Below are 19,083 nucleotides of genomic sequence, written 5' to 3'. Positions count from 1 at the left end.
AACAAAAAGTGGAAATTCCAGATTTGAAAAGAAAAATTTAGTAGAGTGGCTCAACAGCAGATCTGAGCTGCTGGGAGAAGAAAGCAGCAAACCTGGGCCATAGATTAGTAGAGCTGTTCTGTCTGAAGAGCAGAACAGGACACTTGGGGAGTACTGGTCACACATTTGCAGAATAGAATGTCCTTCCCTGTGGGTTCATCTGATGCTTTCTCATGGTTAGACTGAAGTTACGGATTGGGGGAAGAATACCACAGAAGCGGTATCCCCTTCACATTACTTCTATTCCAAGGTACATGATATTGACATGACTTATTACTAGTGATATTAAAAACTGATCACTTTGTTTAAATGATGTCTGCCAGATTTCTCCACTATTAAGATTCCACTTCTCCCTTTCTACACTCTGTTAGTCTCGACCACACTGAAGGGAAGGGGAATTAAGCTCCACCTCCTAGAAGAAGCATATCAGAGAACTTGTAGACTTGGTCCTTCAGAGGACCAAAGCCAGTTCATGTAGACAAATGTTAATCACCACAGTAATTAGTATCTGTAGGGTCAGTGTTTTTTCTCAGCTTTCATTCTTGATTTTGGTATTTGTGTAAATTTACTAAAACTTGGTGAGTTGTGCATTTAGAGTGGGCGAGTTTTATGGAATGTAAATTATATCTTGATAAAGCTTTTTTTTTGAAAAAGTAGAAAAGAAAGTCCACTTTATATTACTGACTACCAAGCCTCTTGCCTGAACTCCAGACTGTGGATTCACTTCCACTTGGTTATCTAACGGGCATTTTCAGCTTAACATGTCAAAACATGAGGAGCTATTTATAGACAGGAGTTCTAATATGGAGCAGACATAGGATATGGAGAGGTTTTACTAGAATGGTTACCAGTAGGGGCTGTGGAATGAGGTGGCCTGAATCCAAATCCCAGTTCTACTACTTCTTAGCTGTGTGACCTAGGGCAAGTACCTTAACTTCTCTGACTCTTGGTTTATTGCTCTACAAAACAGGGCTAAAATAGTCTAAGTTGAGAACCATGTAAAGCATTCAGCCCATTCTTCAGCATATAAAAAGGGCTCAGGAAGTGGTAGCTACTTATGTTCCAAACAAATGAACTCCCCAGGTGTTTTCACCCCAGCACCTGTGGCAGGGAGAAGCGTTCTCTGGCAGCAGTGAAAGAGATTATAGCCAAAATATCCTTTTCTAGTGCGCACGCACCTTTTGTAAGTCAGAGGTCTATTCTTTGGGGACCACCCATAGAGATGTCTTTCCTCACTCAGTTTCCTTTTCATCTTCTAGAAGAGGCTATAACCACGAATGAGGTTATAAACCAATTATTGCACCACGTTGGTGCGATGTGCATACACCAACTCAATCTTCTTGCCACCAACCCCAATCTTCCAATCACAAGTGTCTTGGGCAAGCAGCATCCAATTGAAGCACATCATCTTAGCAGTATTTGTGACATTATGGAGAAGGCCATGGTTAATGGAGATACCTGTATTATACGCTGCATTCTCGTTGTCTTTCAGGTAAATACACTGTTTTGAAATAAATAAGATGATAGAGAAAAGGAAACGCATACCTTGGCTTCAGCCAGTTCATTTTTACCAGAAGAAAAATTTAATGATTTCCCTGTTCTGCATCTTACCACCTTCTAATCCTGGAGTTAGAATTATCATATTCATTGCACTGTGCTTAATGGAGTATTGCTATACATAGCTTATTACAATTAATATATGCAAAATATTTACTATAATTATACCTTTACACAGTAGAAGAGATTGTGGTTAAACAAAATCCACCTGGTTATTTGTTCATAGGATATCTACCATGTACTTTCTTTGTAGAGATAATTTTATCCCCAGTAGAATTAGCATTTTTAGATAGACTCCTTCTGTTTCTGTAGGTGGTATTTAAATTTTTCTTCAGCCCACAAACTGAAAGGAATCGAGACATCATTCGACGGTCGGGATTGCTTCTTTGGCAGTTGTTGATGGCTCCAAAAGATCAAATTTGCCCTGAAATTCAGAAGGAAGTCTGCCTTGCCATCAGGTAAACAGCTAATGATTTTTGTAGTGCTCTCTGCAAAATGATTCTTCTGCAAGGCATTGTAATCTTCCCTGAAAGCTGGTAGTATAAATGCCTCTTACCCCATCCCACAGTTGGGACCTCATGGATTGGGGATAATTTCACTGGAGAGGGGTTTGTGGCCCCACCTTCAGAGGACCAAAGCCAACTGTGTACCTGCATTTCCTTATCTCACTGTTTGGATCTAAAACAAACAAACAAACAAACAAAACCAACCCTTTAAGTGGATATTTTTATTGTTTCCAAGCTGATCTCATTTTGCAGAGTGTGGCAGGGTGGTTAAGAAGCAGGCTTTGGCAACAGGCAGACCTGGGTTCTAGACTTTGCCACTCACTAGTGTGATCTTGGTTTAAGGTTCGCATTTCCTTAGCTGTAAGATGGGCATAAAAATAGCACCTGTTTTATGGGTTTGTGAGGTTTTCCTAAGGTAAGGCCTGATGCAAAGTAAGTGCTCAACAATGCAAGCCTTTATCAACCTGTTTAAAACCTTTTCAGACAAGAGAGCAGAATTTATAGGCCATTTTCTATTTATTTTAAGTCTTTTTTTTTGTTTTGGTTTTTTTTTTCAGTTCAGTGAACTTTTTTTCTTTTTGCTTGTTTGAGACGGAGTTTCACTCTTGTTGCCCAGGCTTGAGTGCAGTGGTGCGATCTCAGCTCACCGCAATCTCCGCCTCCCGGCTTCAAGTGATTCTCCTGCCTCAGCCTCTCAAGTAGATGGGATTACAGGCATGTGTCACCATGCCTGGCTAATTTTTGTATGTTTAGTAGAGATGGGGTTTCACCATGTTGGCCAGCCTGGTCTTGAACTCCTGACCTCAGGTGATCCACCCACCTTGGCCTCCCAAAGTACTGGGATTACAGGTGTGAGCCACCACGCCTGGCCTCAGCAAACTTTTATACAGGAATACAGCCTTAAAGTGATTAAGTATAATTTAGTGTCCAAGAGAGAGCTGAATGGTTGGTCTGAAAGATCTGTATGACAGGGGTGAGCATAGATGACAGGAAGTTGTTTTCCTTCCACAGCACATTATGCTTCGAATCTCTTTCTGTGGAGCATTAAGGCAATGATTGAAATCTGATGCTCTGAGGAAACTTTTGGAGGGGATGGGTATATTCACTATCTTGATTGTGGTGATGGTTTCATTGGTGTATACATATGTCAGACTTATCAGATTGTACACTGTAAATATGTGCACTTGATTAAATGTTAAACCTCAATTAAAAAAGAAAAGAGGCTGAGTGTGGTAGCTCATGCCTGTAATCCCCAGCACTTTGAGGGGCCATGGCAGGTGGATCGCCGAGGCCAAGTTTGAGACCAGTCTGGGCAACATAGTAAGACCTTGTCTCTACAAAAAAAGTAAAAACAAAATTAGCCCGATGCCCTGGCAAGAACCTGTAGTCCCAGCTATTTGGGAGACTGAGGTGGGAGGATCACTTGAGCCTGGGAGGTCAAGGCTGCAGTGAGCTGAGATCACACCACTGCACTCCATGCACTCCAGCCTGGGTGACAGTGAGATCCTGTCTAAAACACACACATGCATGCATATAAGCACACACACAAATAAATTAATGAAAAGAAAAAAGATTCTGATGCCATTTGCAATATTGTTCTTCCCTTCTCTTCGGAAAAGCTGAGAATCAGAAATTTACTTTCTCAAGTGTTTTTTTGGGGAGGCACAATAGTTATATGTAGGCTTGACTACATTGACTTTTCATAGCTTACCAATTCTCTCTAACCAGTTCTGCATCTAGCCCCAAGTACTTATCATTTTGGTAATTCACAGGAAGAGGAGGAGAGGGATGCCACTTATCAGGGAAGTGATTGGACTGGATCGTGACAGTGAATTTAGGTTCAAATGCCTTTTTAGGCCAGGTGCAGTAGCTCACACCTGCAATCCCAGCACTTTGGGAGGCCAAGGCAGGTGAATCGCTTGAGCTCAGGAGTTTAAGACTAACCTGGGCAACATATTGAGACCCTGTCTCAATTTTTTTTAATGCCTTTTTAGTGATAAAAGTTATTTCACAGTTTTATGTAATCAATTGACATCTTGTTTGGAGGTTCTAGCAGGGGAGCGCAGCTACTCGTATACCCTTGACCGAAGACCGGTCCTCCTCTATTGGGGATGGTCGTCCTCTTCGACCGAGCGCGCAGCTTCGGGAGGGACGCACATGGAGCGGTGAGGGAGGAAGGGGACACCCGCCTAGCCAGCCAGATCAGCCGAATCAACCCTAGCGATCAATGGGGTGACAGATGTCGCAGCCAGATCGCCCTCACATCCAATTGACATCTTTAATAAAAATATGAATTTAAATATTTACAGTTGATTTTCTAGAACATTTGCTTAAATGTTTTTGACTTTTTTGTCATTTCAGCTCTGGTTTAAATATTTTGTACCCAGGTGAAACTGAAATCAATAACTTACTTAAACTGGTCTTAACAGAAGGTAAGAATTATCCTTTAATTATCTTTGAACAGCCGTCATTTTTTTGTCCCCAAGGAAACAACTGCATATTCAGATAATATTTACACTTCTTCATGTATGTTAGTCAGCATATTTAAGAAATGTATCTGCAGGCCAGGCATGGTGGCTCACACCTGTAATCCCAGCACTTTGGTAGGCCAAGGCAGGAGGATGACTTGACCCAGGAGCTCGAGACCAGCCTGGCCAGCATAGCAAGACCCTGACTCTACAAAAAATAAAAACAATTAGCTGGGCATGGTGGCCCATACCTTGTCATCCAAGCTACTCAGGAGTCTGAGGCAGGAGGATTGCTTCAGCCCAAGAGGTTGAGGATGCAGTGAGCTGTTATGACACAACTGCACTCTAGCCTGGGCAACAGAACGAGACCCTGTCTCAAAAAAAAAAGAAAGAATGTATCTGCATATATGCTTACACTTCAACCAGATTGAAAGCAAAAACCATGTTTTATATATCTGCAAGCTTTATAAACTTTCTGTCTCCACTGCTTAGCATAATGTATCTGACTATAGATGTTTAATAAATAAAATAATCACTTATTGGTGATTTCTAAGCCAGTTATCTTCACACATTAGAGCCTAACATTTTAAGTTAGACTAAACAACACAACAAAAGGTACTATGTTAAAGACAGTTGGCATTTAAAAGCAACATTAAGGAATAAAAAATCACACTTCATGATCTATCAAGAGGGTAATTACACTTTAATCGGGATGCTGGTTAAAAAGTCGGATTCGTTGTGATGTCATTTTTGCCACTCTTATTTGTATAAGTCCATATGTCTGGTGCCCCTAGCTTGCCGACAATCTATTTGTTTAAAAACTTTTTAAAAATAGCATCAGTATTCTAGGAGTCATTACCAGGGTAGTTGATGGAGCTTTCTTCTGTGTTAGGAGAGAGAAACAGTGGACTCTCCCAGCTACGGGATGTGATCCTAACCAACCTGGCTGAACAGCTCCAAAACAACCGATTTGGCAGTGATGAGGATGATCATTACAGGTGACACCAGTTATATTATTCACTTCTAGCCTTTGTGTTCTCAGTCGTTAGTTTACATTTAAATGTGTTTGATCAACTTTAGTCTCCTGTTATAACTAATACGATCGTTAGCATGTTAAACCTAAAGCATGGACCAGTTGAAAGATAATAGATTCCACAGTTCCCCTCAGAACTGATAATTGCACATTTCAGTTTTATCAGTAAAGTAAGTTGGGCCTGGGGAAAGGGTCTTTAGCAAAAATAACAGATGGAACTTACTTAGGAGATCTTGGTTCAGAGTACCATCCAAATTGCTGGTTTATGAGAAAGGCTGAGTATGTGTGTTAGAGCTGGTGAAGGGGACGAAGGTGTTGTTTTTCTATGTTATTTATAAAATACTTTGACTTTGTAGTTGGGTGCCATTTGATTTCTATAAGTTTGATTTAAATAATATACCTAATTGTTAGCATTATTACTAAGGTGATTTGCTTAAGAATCAATTATGTATCTTTTATTTGTCATCTTATACTAATTATATAAAATTTATCCTTTTATGAATAAACCATCAATATTTTATTGTTACATTTTTCCTGCATTTTAAAGACTAAATGATGAACTTTTACACTACATTCTGAAGATTGTTGTACGAGAATCCTGTATCTTAATCACCAAGTGCCAAACTGTCTCTAAAGATGATTTTCAAAAGCTCCTTTCAACTGTGCCTGTAAGTAAAAATGTGTTTAATGAAAGCAAAATTATATCAAGCATCCCTGTTTTCATTTTATTGTATTGACAGGTGTGTGTATACATACAGACTTACAATAATTTATGAAAGGCCGGGCGCAGTGGCTCACGCCTGTAATCCCAGCACTTTGGGAGGCCAAGGTGGGTGGATCACCTGAGGTCAGGAGTTCAAGACCAGTCTGACCAACATGGTGAAACCCCGTCTCTACTAAAAATACAAAAATTAGCAGGGTGTGGTGGTACAAATCGGTAATCCCAGCTACTCAGGAGGCTGAGGCAGGAGAATCACGTGAACCCAGGAGGTGGAGTTTGCAGTGAGCTGAGATCGCGCCACCGCACTCCAGCCTGGGTGACAGAGCAAGACTCCGTCTCAAATAATAATAATAATAATTTATGAAAGTCCGTGGATTACTACTTACCCTAGAAATGTAGAACTAGACAAATCCACTTGAAAAACTTTCCAAAGACTATTCCCCCTGCTTAAATTGCTTGATGCAATAAATTGATCAGATTTGGGAGTTTTTGTTTTATCTAGTGAGAGTGTTTTTTCCCTATTAATTTTTAATTTTACATTGTTTTCTAAACCATGAGTGTTTTATAGAGACCAATAGGAATCAAAAGATTCTTTTAAGGGTTTGAGTATTCTTCTATAATGGAGATGTGTGTGAGAGGGAGGGGGAAGAATAATTATTAAGAGGCAAAAATTCAAGTAAGTATTCTAATTAGTGAGGATTGTGTACCAAAAGGCAGAAAGTTATAGTAAGTGTGTCAAAGTATGTGTGGAAAGCCATGTGGAAATAAGGCACCTGAAAAACTAACTTGGTCTGTTTTTTTTATTTCTCTTTTTGTTTTCTTTGTCAAAATCTTTTAAAAACATGAGGATTACATGATCGCTCTTTCAGTAGGATTTAGATCATTTAAATGCCCTTATTTGTATTAAAGGCTGCATCCTCCTGCCTGCGCTATCTGATGGCAGTTCAGAATCACCTTCTCAGTAACACTATTTTGATTAAACCTGATGAGAATGATGACAGTGACAGCTCCTTGCAGGGAGAGACATTGAAGGTACAGGTAAACACCAAGCTTTATTTTAACGATGCGTTCTACCCAGTGTGAAAAGCAGCTTAATTGGCTAAATTTCTGTGTTTTATGATGTCAGAATTCACCTTGTGGCTTATATTCTTGTGAGAGGTAACATTAGGCCACTCATTCCATAGATTTTTTATGTCATTGCACAGTAGTCACCTACTTGTGACACTCATAATGTGTCATCCGTGTGCTCCTGTCAACCTTTTTGTGCCTTTGTTTACTTCCATCTTCTTTTAAGAACTATAAAATATGGCACTTACAAGTGATCTCATGTGTACCTGAGAGTTATAAGTTATAGCTACATAGACATATATATGTGTATGTATGTGTGTGTGTGTGTGTGTGTGTGTATATATATATATATATATATAAATCTTGGGAGCATTAAATAATTTCAAAATTTTAGATGGTTTATTATATTCTCTTGATTAAAATAACTTTTAAAAGGTGATAATTTTTTCATTCTTTGTATGGAATAATCTAATTTCTAAACCTATAGTCAATTTCATTTTCTGTGATTATTTTTAAATTAGCTTCTGTGTAAACTCACTAACTTGTTCCCACATGACAATTTATAGCAGTCCAAAGATTTTTTTATAGCCATGGTTGTTATAATTTTGACAGATGCTCAAGGCTGTTGTTTGCATTGTTCTTCAGAATTTCATGTTTGTGGGAGAATCAGAGAAATCAACAAGAACTTTATTCTTTCTTAAAATGTTAAACACACTGAAAAATCAACCAAGGAAGCCACAGTTAAAGATAAAAGCCAATGCAGTTTGCCCCTTTCTTACTCCTTTATGCATATATACTATTTAAATAATACATCTGATAGTTTGTACTTATGAGTTTACCTCATTGTATAATCCATTTTTAAATAGGCAGACATACATGCACTTTTAATTTAAGTTGTTGATAATATTTATTTAACTTCTCTTGCCTTAGTTTTCTCATCAGTAAAAAGGGACAATAACATCTTCTTTGTAAAGTTGCTGTATTAACAACAAGCCCTGTAAATACCTGGCACTTTGCTGCCATGTGGTATGGAGTCAGTAGATGATCATGAATGTCATTAGTGTGACTTAAAACATGATTTGGCTCATCATTAGTTCAGAGTTCCTACTCTCTTAAAGATTAAAAAATATCTCAATAATACTAAAAACAGCTGGGTGTGGTGGCTGACACCTGTAATCCCAGCACTTTGGGAGGCTGAGGCAGGTGGATCACTTGAGGCCAAGAGTTAGAGACCAGCCTGGCCAACATGGTGAAACCCCATCTCTACTGAAAAATACAAAAATTAGCCGGGCGTGATGGCACTCCCCTGTAATTCCAGCTGCTGGGGAGGCTGAGGCGTGAGAATTGCTTGAACCCAGGAGGTGGAGGTTGCAGGGAGCCCTGATCATGCCACTGCACTCCAGCCTGGGTGACAGAGTGAGACTGTGTTTCAAAAAATAAAATAATAATAATAATAAAGACCCCAGAAAATTCCAACAATGAGAAAGTTTTTTCTATTTGAAGGCTAAATTTTAGCCTTAGTAGATTCTTTTTTTTTTTTTTGAGATGGAGTCTCTCTTTGTCGCCCAGGCTGGAGAGCCGTGGTGCAATCTCGGCTCACTGCAACCTCCATCTTCTGAGTTCAAGCGATTCTCCTGCCTCAGCCTCCCGAGTAGCTGGGATTACAGATGTGCGCCACCATGTCCAGCTAATTTTTGAAATTTTAGTAGAGACGGAGTTTCACCGTGTTGTCCAGACTGGTCTTGAACTCCTGACCTCAAGTGATCCACCTGCCTTGGCCTCCCAAAGTGCTGGGATTACAGGCATGAGCCACCGTGACCGGCCTAGCCTTAGTAAATTCTTAATTAAACCTAGAAATGTAAAGACTCTTAGGAAAGGCTGAATAGGCTCAGTTGTCTAGGTTTCTGGGGAAACATGTCCCCCAAAGAGTTTGTATTTTTTTAACTGAAAATAATTGTAAACTAAACATTTCTATGATGTTAGCTAGTCTTTCTTAACACATTATTTAGTATTTGTACTCCCACGAACTCTCTAATAGTTATTTTAATGTTTAATAGCCTGTAACTGCTTGCTACTTTAATTGAATTTTTTTAGCTGCCTGTTTTTAACTGTGATTTGTTTAGGACATTGAGTAAAAGGTCACTTGTACTGTTTTAGAATGTTGTGTTTTTGTCTCATTTTATTCACCGCCTCTACATGTGCCTTTTACTGTTCTGTTTTTCTCTTTAGCTATCCTCATACCACCCAAGGCAGTCTTCCACCTGGACAGTTTCTGGGCTGGCCACCAGGAGCTCTCTTGTGCTGGATGGGATGGGAGATATTTCTTGTGCTGGCTGGGATGGGAGCCTTTTCTCCTAGGGACTCAGTGTGATCCCTCTGAAATACTGCGTATTTCTGTCAGCTCTCCAGACCTTGGCCTCCCAAATTGCTACTTGCCATTTACTGCTTTGGGCTTATTCTGGCCACCTCATTATTTCTAGCAGAATTTACTGCTTTGGGCTTATTCTGTCCACCTCATTATTTCATTTGGAAATACATCATTAAATACATCATTTAATGTTGTCATTGTGAACGTATGTTCATCACAAAGCTTAAAAATAATATGATGATATTTTCTGCCTAGGAGCTAAAAGTCAGTATTTTGGCTCTTGCCACCCAAATCCTGACTGGATGTGATGAAGTGTTGGAAATGCTACAGCAGGTCACAACTGCCCTCATAAATAGTGACATAGCAGACCGTGAGCAGAGGTGAGGAATGGATTGTGGGCTGTGACCAGCTGCCCTGTGGGAAGAAAAGTTTGTTTATTGAAATTAAATCTTTTTAGAATATAGAAGGATCAATTTTATATATAGAGATTTTTGTGAGAATAGGCTAAAAGGGCAAGTGTTTGAAAGCCAAGTGCAGTCACACTCTTTCATGTGCTTTCAGGTGAGATTGGGCCAACAGCCATGATCTAAGGGTAGCGAGGTTGTGGAGGGCACAGCCTAATCTCTGCCACTTGAGACTTCTACTGCCATCACTCCCAAAATGGCCTTTCCTTTAATTATCAAGGTCAGCACCATGCACACTTAGTTTCCTCATGATAAAGACTTTTGGGAGGAAGAAGTGACTTACCAACTGCTACACAAAGGATGACACTGATGTGGTACCTCAAGATTTTACTGTAATTTTACTTCTCCAAATACATGGCTGACCTATATAGAGGGCAGACTTCCCTTTCACAGTAATAAAGCCCTTTCTCAGCCTTTCACATTAAAATTTCTGCTGTAACCCCATCTCTACTAAAAATACAAAAAAAAAAAAAAATTAGCCAGGCATGGTGGCAGGCACCTGTAGTCCCAGCTACTCAGGAGGCTAAGGCAGGAGAATGGCCTGAACCTGGGAGGCGGAGCTTGCAGTGAGCCGAGATCGTGCCACTGCACTCCAGCCTGGGCGACAGAGCGAGACTCTGTCTCAAAAAAAAAAAAAAAAAAATTCTGCTCTGGTTTGTTTTTAGAGATGCATTGAATACTGTGTTTTTTGACAATTTGCATGTTGGAGCTGTAGATCTAAAAGAATCCTACAGTGTAATTTTTGCTTCCGTAACCCTGTCTGTTCCTATGGACTTGGTTCTTAGCCACTCCCAGAGAGTAGATAGGAGGTTGGGATTGAGAACAATATAACCCAGATAGGCATTGCATTGAGGCTTAGTAATACGTAGTTCTGTCTAATGGGAGAGCCTGGGTTTCTGGTTCCACTACCAATATCCTAAGTAGCCTTAAGGAATTTACATAATCCATTTCTTTCTACATTCCTTAATTCTTCTAGCAGAGGACAGGGATATTAAGAATGTGATTTTAAAGATAAATTAAAAATTTGCCTACTTAGATGAGTCAAAATCATAGAGACAGAAAGTAGAATGGTGGTTGCCGGGGGCTGGGGGCAAGGGGAAAATGAGGAGTTATTGTTTAATGTGCATAGAGTTTGGGTTTTATAACACAAAAAGAGTTGTGGAGATGGATGGTGGTGATGGTTGCACAACATTATTTAATCACACTGAAATGTACACTTAAAATGGTTAAGATGGTAAATTTTGTGCTATGTTTATTTTACCATAATAAAAAAAAAAAATTGGGGGAAGAAATCTGCCTGCTTCTGCATGCCCCAGACAAGCCTCAATTTCTCTAGACCAGTAATGGATGTCACAGCTCTGGGCAGGTGAATCAATGTTGTAGCCATTCACTTCCTCCTGTTTAGAGCCACTGTGTAGCATAGTGACCAGCAGCCCCAGAGGCAAGAGAACTTTACAGGTAGTAGCCATTGGCATTTTAGAATCCATTTGTAAAGTGCTTCAAACGTGCTATGAAATGCACCATGTAGCAACCTAGAACCTAGAACCTAAGTAGTTCATACCTGTAATCCCAACAATTTGGGAGACCGAGGTGGGAGGATCACTTGTACCCAGGAGATCAAGGCTGCAGTGAGCTGTGATCGTACCACTGCACTCCAGCCTGGGTAACAAGAGTGAGAGCCTGTCAAAAAAAAAAAAAAAAAAAAAAAAGGCAGCTTATAAATTTTTTGGCAAAAATCAGAGACTGAAGGTGAAATCTATTAATAGCTTTATTTCTGTTCTTCCCCTCTCCCTCAGTGGCAGAAGGTGGAAAATTTGTGGACTGAATTGCTATCGCTGAAAGTGCTTAAGTAGTTTAAGGAGGTGCAGTTTAGGAGAAATTGTCAGATAAAGATGACATTAGTGCTTCTTCACATGTTTGGGCATTGCTTAGGCTGTGTGTTTTTCTTGAACTTTTTGTAGGTTAAAAGGCTTGGAACAAGTTACTAAGGCTACTATGCTTGGTCACCTTCTTCCAGTGTTACTGACCTCCTTGATGCATCCAAATTTACAGACTCTGATCATGGCGGATGCCCTGATGCCTCAGCTAGTGCAGCTGGTACTCTATACCAGCCAGGTATGATCCTTGGTGTGCCAAAGTGAACTGCTTTTTGGCCAACCTGCTTCACAGGGTGGCTGTTTGCTTTCACTGAAGACAGAATAAACATAATCCTGCCTTTCAGAAACCAAGGGAAATAATGATGGAATGAAGAAAAATATCATGTCATAAAAATAAATAATAAGGGAAAACATTTTATTTGTTTGACTAAATTACTAACTGCAACCTTTTAGCAAGTGTTCATGGCTGATCAGCTATAAAAATGCTAATATACAATGCTACTAAAAACCTACCATTATAGTTTGTCTCCTGAGTCCTTGCCAGCTAATAGTAGCTAATATAAATGATGCATTCCATTACAGCATTAAGTAAAATAATGTTAAGTGGTCTAAGTAGCACAGCATTTCTTAATGAAGGAGAGCAGACTAGGATTGTAAAAAGATGATTTAAGAGAGACCTGTAAGTTTGGCTGTCATACCATTCAGATAACTGACAGTAGCCCTGGAAGACATAATGATGGTTTTGTGTTTCAGACGGCGTTGCTGCTTAAAACCCAGTGTCCGGTTTTTGCTGAGGTGGGCTGTTCCCCGTGTGGTGCACCAGACCAGAAGTGCAGGCTGTTCCCTGATGAGAGGTAATGAATGCTGCTTCCTTGCAGGAACCCTTTTCTTGTTTTCTTTGGGTGAAAGTGTAGTACTCCTTTTATGAAAATGATTTTTAGCAAGGATTATCTAGCTGTGAAAAGAAGAAGACTTCAGAATGAAAATTTTAGATAACTGTAGCATTGCTTTGTAGATTTATAGCAACTGGTTAGAATACATTTCCCCATGGATCAAGAGATTAGTTCAAAATTGATCTGAAATTCTCATATGCTAATAGTGGGGATGTAAAATATTATGACTTTGGCAGGCAGTTTGGCTGTTTCTTTTTTTTTTTTTTTTCTGAGACGGAGCCTTGCTCTGTCACCCAGGCTGGAGTGCAGTGGCGCAATCTCAGCTCACTGCAACCTCCACCTCCTGGGTTCAAGCAATTCTCCTGTCTCAGCCTCATGAGTAGCTAGGATTACAGGCGTACGCCACCACACCCAGCTAATTTTTGTATTTTTTAGTAGAGAAGAGGTCTCACTGTGTTGGCCAGGCTGGTTTTGAACTCCTGACCTCATGATCCGCCCACCTCGGCCTCCCAAAGTGCTGGGATTACAGGCGTGAGCCACCACACCCTGCCGGCTGTTTCTTAAAAAGTTAAACATACACCTATTGTATGACCCAACTATTTCACTTTTAGGTATTCACACAAGAAAAGAAAGCATAGGTTCTTACAAAGCTTTGACATTAAGGTTCGTAACAGTTTTGGTTAGAAGAGCCCAAAACTGGAAACAACATAAACGTCCATCAGTAAGTGAATGGATAAGCAAATTGTGATATAGTCATACAATGGACTCTAATCAGCAATAAAAAGGAATGAACTTTTGTTATATACAACAATGTTTATATAATCTCAAAATACTTAACCCTGAGTGAAAGAAGTCACATACTATAAAACTCTAGAAAATGCAAACTAATCTCTAGTGACAGACAGCAAATAAGTGATCACCTGGCAGAGAAATGGAGTGGTTACAAAGAGGAAGAAGGAAACTTAATGGTATAACAAATGTCCAAACTTATCAAGTTGTATGTTTTAAATATGTGCAATTTATTATGTCAATTATGTTGCATTAAAGCTGTCTTTAAAAAAGATTTCCTGGGTTTCTCTAGAGCAGCAGGCTATGGAATTGAGCTTTTCGCAGTGATGAAAACTTCTATCTGTGCTGTCTAGTTCCATAGCCACAGGTAGTTATTTAGCACCTGCAATATAGCTAATGTGACTGAGGAGCTGAATTTTAAATTTTATTTCATTTAAATTCAATTTAATTGAAATGGCCACATGTGACTAGTAGCTACCATATTGGACAGTAAGGCTTTGCAGCTCAAGCTTCGGAGTTGAAAGAATAAGAGAATTCCATGGTAACTAAGTTTAAGTCTTAGGAGTTTGTATTCCACAACCTCAGGCTCCATGTCGCCCTTGAGAGTTCAATTACAGTAGGTAAGAGAACCTTTGAAGTTACCTTTCTTTAGTAAAAATTATGGTGAAAAGTAGCTATGTAGACTCCTGGAGTTTTCAACAATTGTCGTGTAGATATCAACAAAAGGAAATGTTTACAGGATGCTAACCCTGTGGGATTTGCAAAGTGGCCAATCTTAAAGATCCTTTACAGTATCTTTTTTTTTTTTCTGAGTACCTTTAAATGAGAATTGATCAGGTCTTCTCTTGGATATCAACTGGGCTTTGCCCTTGAAAAAAAGAGGGAAAAATGAAAATATATCTCTGCTTCTTGTCCTGGAAAAAGGCAAAAAAGAAAAAAAAAAGCAAGTATAATATCTGACAACAAGGAAAGAAAAAACCCTTAAATGTAGGAATTTTTAAAATGTTTCTGATTGCCACTGATATCAAGCATTTAAAAGCCTCAGTGTTATCATACTGCATGCTGTGGAAAATTAAAGAGCAATTTAATGTTTACATTGTTTTTCCTTTCCTTGGCTGCTAAGCTAAATCACTTTCTCTTTTTCTGTTTAGAATGTTAGAAGAGAAGGAAGAGCCAGGATTTCTCACTGGTTTAAAGATTCCTGCCCCATGGGCTGCTGGAAAGACTGTGGAAACAGTCCACCCCGTCAGAGACAACTATAAATTTAAAGAAACGGTCCATATCCCAGGAGCTCGCTGCCTGTACCTTAGATTTGATAGCAGATGCTCTTCGCAATATGACTATGACAAAGTAAGTAAGAACTGGGTTACTATTGGTTCCACCTCGAGTAAGCTGATTCTTAGATGCTTCTTATTTTTCTTTGCTGCTGGTCACCATTCTTGACTGATTTCTGTCTGCAGATATCTCTAAGGAGAACTTTCCTAAGATAAAGTTCTTATCTTTGAAGGGTAGTGATTGAGGGAGTTAAAGAAACACCACCTCTGCAGTCTAAGAACAATGTTTTAATGATATGTTGAAAGTGTACTTTGTAAGCTTTCAGGTGCTTAGATATGAGAGGAAGGAAATGTTCCTTTTCATTCTGCTTACCCCCTGCCCTCCCTCTGTGCTTGAAGTTACCCCAGATGTGTGATGTCCATTAATCTAGAAAGGTCTCACTGCCCAATTCTTGGGGCTTCTCATGTATCTTTTGGGAAAAGGTGGCTTTTTAGAAGGGTTTCAGAGGTGCTAGGATCTGGTTTATATTTATTTAAACGTTTGTTCTTTTTTTGAGGAAGAGTAGTTTTCCAACCTGGTGGCTTAACAGTTATGAACGAAAGGAAGCATCTTAGGGGTTGAAGCATTTTCTTCTACTTAGAATTGTTGAATTGTAACCCGTCATGTGGTCTTAGGGGGAAAGGCTAATGAAATATGTAACGTATGAAAGAACAGTTGGAGGATTATCTAATAGCTTCGTGCATACTATTTTTATGTAGCTTCTTAGTGATCTGTTTTCTCTCTCCCCTGTGAACTGTGTGAGGGCAAATGGGCTTAAATCCTAGCAGGGGATTCTGACTTCTGAGGCTGACTTTTAAAAAAATTCTATCCGGGGAGGTTTTTAGGTTAAAAATAAAGGACTTCTTAACTGTATATACTATGAGATGGTGAAACACATTTCTGGGCAAGTTATAGAATCCTCTTCCCCATTATCTTTTAGGATAGTGAAGATTCCCAGGTGTCCCCAAAGCCTTGTCTTCAAAACTCACCTTAGCTGGAAGCAAGAAAATATATGAGATGATCTTTAGTAGGCCTTTCAGAAACATATCTCTCCTAGCATCAGTCCACCGTAATTCATAGCTCCTGGCATTGGCTACCCCCATTTCCCAGGTTCAGGTGAAGTGACTTTTAATATAGAAATGGGAGAGGCTGCCATTTTAGTTGGTGTCATTTTGTTTCTCCTTTAAAAACTGTATTTTGCATTTCCAATATGCGCTAACTTATGCCTGCAGTAGACATTAGTGTTAAATGGTGAAGCACAAAGAGGCTTACTACATGGATAAAAGTACATTTACTTTTCCAGTGGTCCCTGGCTGGTGTCAGCAAAAGGCCCCAAAGGGTAAGAAATCACGAAATAATAAGCATTCAGGGCTGAAGATAGAGCTACTAAATCTGAACTTAGATGCAGTGAGAAGCAGTCAGAGCGCACATTAGAAGACAGGGTTTGGTATTTACAGAAGCCAGAGCTTTATTTTTCCTATGGAAGTCTTTGAATGCCAAATGAGCTATAAATGTTTCTTCTGCTGATTAGAAAGTCAGCCAGCTGGTTATAAATGAATTAGAGAAATATTGATACATGAAAACTGACCCAAGAAGCAGCAGCCCCCTTTCTGGCCCAAATTTGTATCATTTTCTTTTTATACCATTAAGCAACATCCTAAGAATATATGGCTTATTTTCAATTTGTTGCATTTTTAAAAATTCTTATTTATTCATTGATTTTTTTTTTTGGTGCTTTTATTTTGTTGTTGTGTTAGATATAACCATATTTCCATCTGTATTTGCTCACTTTATTAATTTTGGGGAGGACTTAAGGGGCCAAACTGTTATTAAAGAGTTATTTGTTATTAATTAGCATTAAAATAGCTATTTCAAAAATATTGATGTACAATAACTGAGTATAACTATTTAATGTGAGGTCCCCAAGCCAATTAAAGTGTGGTAATATAAAAAGTATACTTCTTTTTATTAAGAATTGTTATTACTCTGTGGCTTCCCTGTAAATACCAATGACTGATTGCATCCAAACTAGTATCAGTTATACCTAAAAAAATCAGGAAATACTAGTTATACTATAATGACACCAATGCCTGGTTATAATTGTATTTTAAACAAATGTTTTTGCAGCCTTTTTATTTGTAGATGTTGTTTTTGTTTTTCTTTTACAGTCTAACAGTATATTTTCTGTTTTGAAGTTGGTGATATATGCGGGGCCTAACACAAACAGTAGGAAGGTTGCTGAATATGGAGGCAACACACTGGGATATGGCAGCCGTAGTGTCTTAGGAACTGGTTGGCCGAAAGACTTGGTGAAGGTATGGTATCCAGTCATAATCGCTTCCTAGAAAAGAAAATGAACTTGCAGTCCTCACAGGTCCAAGTACTAACTGTAATCCCAGAAAAACATTTGCCCTGGGGGCTTTTGTTGAGGTGGAGCCACCTTACCAGGCCTGTCAGCTCACTCCTTCTATTCAGAATGACCCTCCTTTCACTTGTAGGACATCAGACCCCTGTTCACTCCCTTTCACAAGTTACTCCATGCATAGAAGTTGTCACAGCATTTTCTTCCTTGTTGATTAAAAGGGTTGCTAGATCTTCCAGCTTAGTTCTCCTCTACACTCCCTGTTGACAAGTACCCTAGAACCACAAGGCCATTGCAGTGTAAAAGTATTGAGTTAATGTGTTCAGATGAATTTGGGCCTTTGGAGCAAAAACAATTATCCATTCTCAAACTGATGAAATTAGTGCCATGCTTTGTAATTTGGCCCTCAAACTACTTAACTGTGTATCTGCCTGGAATATGAATATAAGACTGAAATGTCTGTTAAAACCCAAAAATGTCTCCAAAGTCTGTTCCCGGGGCCTTTATTTCATATATGTTATGGACTCTCTTTAATTCAGCCATAGATGGCAAGCCATTTGTTAGAAATTATGGCCAGGTGCAGCTGCTCACGCCTATAGTCCCAGCACTTTGGGAGGCTGCGGCGGGCAGATCACCTGAGGTCAGGAGTTTGAGACCAGCCTGGCAAACATGATGAAACCCTGTCTCTACTAAAAATACAAAAATTAGCCGGGCGTGGTGGTGTGTGCCTGTCATGCCAGCTACTCAGGAGGCTGAGACAGGAGAATCGCTTAAACTCAGGAGGTGGAGGTTGCAGTGAGTCAAGATTGCGCCATTGCACTGCAGTCTGGGTGACAGAACGAAACTCCATTACAAAAAAAAAAAAGAGAGAAATTATGCTCAAGGCCGAGCAAGGTGGCTCACGCCTGTAATCCCAGCACTTTGGGAGGCTGAGGTGGACAGACTGCTTGAGCCCAAGAATTTGAGACCAGCGTGAGCAACATAGTGAGACCTTGTCTCTACAAAAAAAAAATAAAAAAATTAGCTGGGCATGGTTCTGCACACTTGTAGTTCCAGCTATTCAGGAGGCTGAAGTGGGAGGATTGCTTGAGCCCGGGAGATTGAGACTGCAGTGAGCCATGATTGTGCCACTGCACTCCAGCCCGGGTGACAGAGTAAGACCTTGTCTCAAAAAAAAAAAAAAAAAAAATTATTTTCAAGATTTGATTAACCTTTACCTTGATCTTGCTAATGGGCAACTGTGGCCCATTTCACAGATGCCTCATCCCAAAGGCGACCTCATCAGGAGAGACACTTAAAGGACTGGTTGTCTAAATGAGAGGGAATAGAATTTGAATCAAAAAGCAAATGAGAAAAGGAGTGAAATATTGCTGTGGTCCTTTTTGAAAGTAAACCTCTGAAATTCATTGCTCTTTTGAAATTGTGTATCTTGTTTTTAAAGTGCATTTCCCCCCTTGCTTAAATTTTAAGGTGGAAGGAGATACAGTCACCTTCTCCTTTGAAATGAGAAGTGGCCGTGAACACAACACTCCTGATAAAGCCATGTGGGGCTTTGCTTGCACAGTTCGCGCTCAGGTACTTGAATCTAACCACTGCCGTGGACAAAATGTACTATCTGCTATGT

The 19,083-nt window shown here is 39.6% G+C and overlaps 1 protein-coding gene across 22 annotated transcripts in view; it reads left to right on the top strand.

Moving 5' to 3' along the window:
• HECTD4 (HECT domain E3 ubiquitin protein ligase 4) overlaps nucleotides 1–19,083 on the top strand; it is a 222,107-nt gene that overhangs the window by 110,565 nt on the left and 92,459 nt on the right. For 14 of the 22 annotated variants that reach the window (XR_010147786.1, XR_010147785.1, XR_010147784.1 and 11 more), the window contains 12 exons: nucleotides 1,299–1,531; nucleotides 1,909–2,054; nucleotides 4,464–4,534; nucleotides 5,463–5,568; nucleotides 6,151–6,271; nucleotides 7,234–7,362; nucleotides 10,016–10,140; nucleotides 12,186–12,339; nucleotides 12,855–12,955; nucleotides 14,935–15,133; nucleotides 17,266–17,412; nucleotides 18,930–19,034. Coding sequence is in view for 19 of the 22 variants with exons in the window: in XM_016924277.4 (XP_016779766.1) it covers nucleotides 1,299–1,531; nucleotides 1,909–2,054; nucleotides 4,464–4,534; nucleotides 5,463–5,568; nucleotides 6,151–6,271; nucleotides 7,234–7,362; nucleotides 10,016–10,140; nucleotides 12,186–12,339; nucleotides 12,855–12,955; nucleotides 14,935–15,133; nucleotides 17,266–17,412; nucleotides 18,930–19,034 (1,637 nt within the window). In the remaining 3 variants the exon portion in view is untranslated. The remainder of the gene's footprint in view (nucleotides 1–1,298; nucleotides 1,532–1,908; nucleotides 2,055–4,463; nucleotides 4,535–5,462; nucleotides 5,569–6,150; nucleotides 6,272–7,233; nucleotides 7,363–10,015; nucleotides 10,141–12,185; nucleotides 12,340–12,854; nucleotides 12,956–14,934; nucleotides 15,134–17,265; nucleotides 17,413–18,929; nucleotides 19,035–19,083) is intronic. The other 8 variants (XM_016924278.4, XM_063785013.1, XM_016924275.4 and 5 more) reach the window with 3 other exon arrangements.

This window comes from Pan troglodytes, chromosome 10 (assembly GCF_028858775.2).
Source record: "Pan troglodytes isolate AG18354 chromosome 10, NHGRI_mPanTro3-v2.0_pri, whole genome shotgun sequence".
Taxonomy (NCBI): domain Eukaryota; kingdom Metazoa; phylum Chordata; class Mammalia; order Primates; family Hominidae; genus Pan; species Pan troglodytes.
The sequence above is the reverse complement of the archived record's forward strand: the minus strand, read 5'-3'. Positions and strand labels throughout refer to the sequence as shown.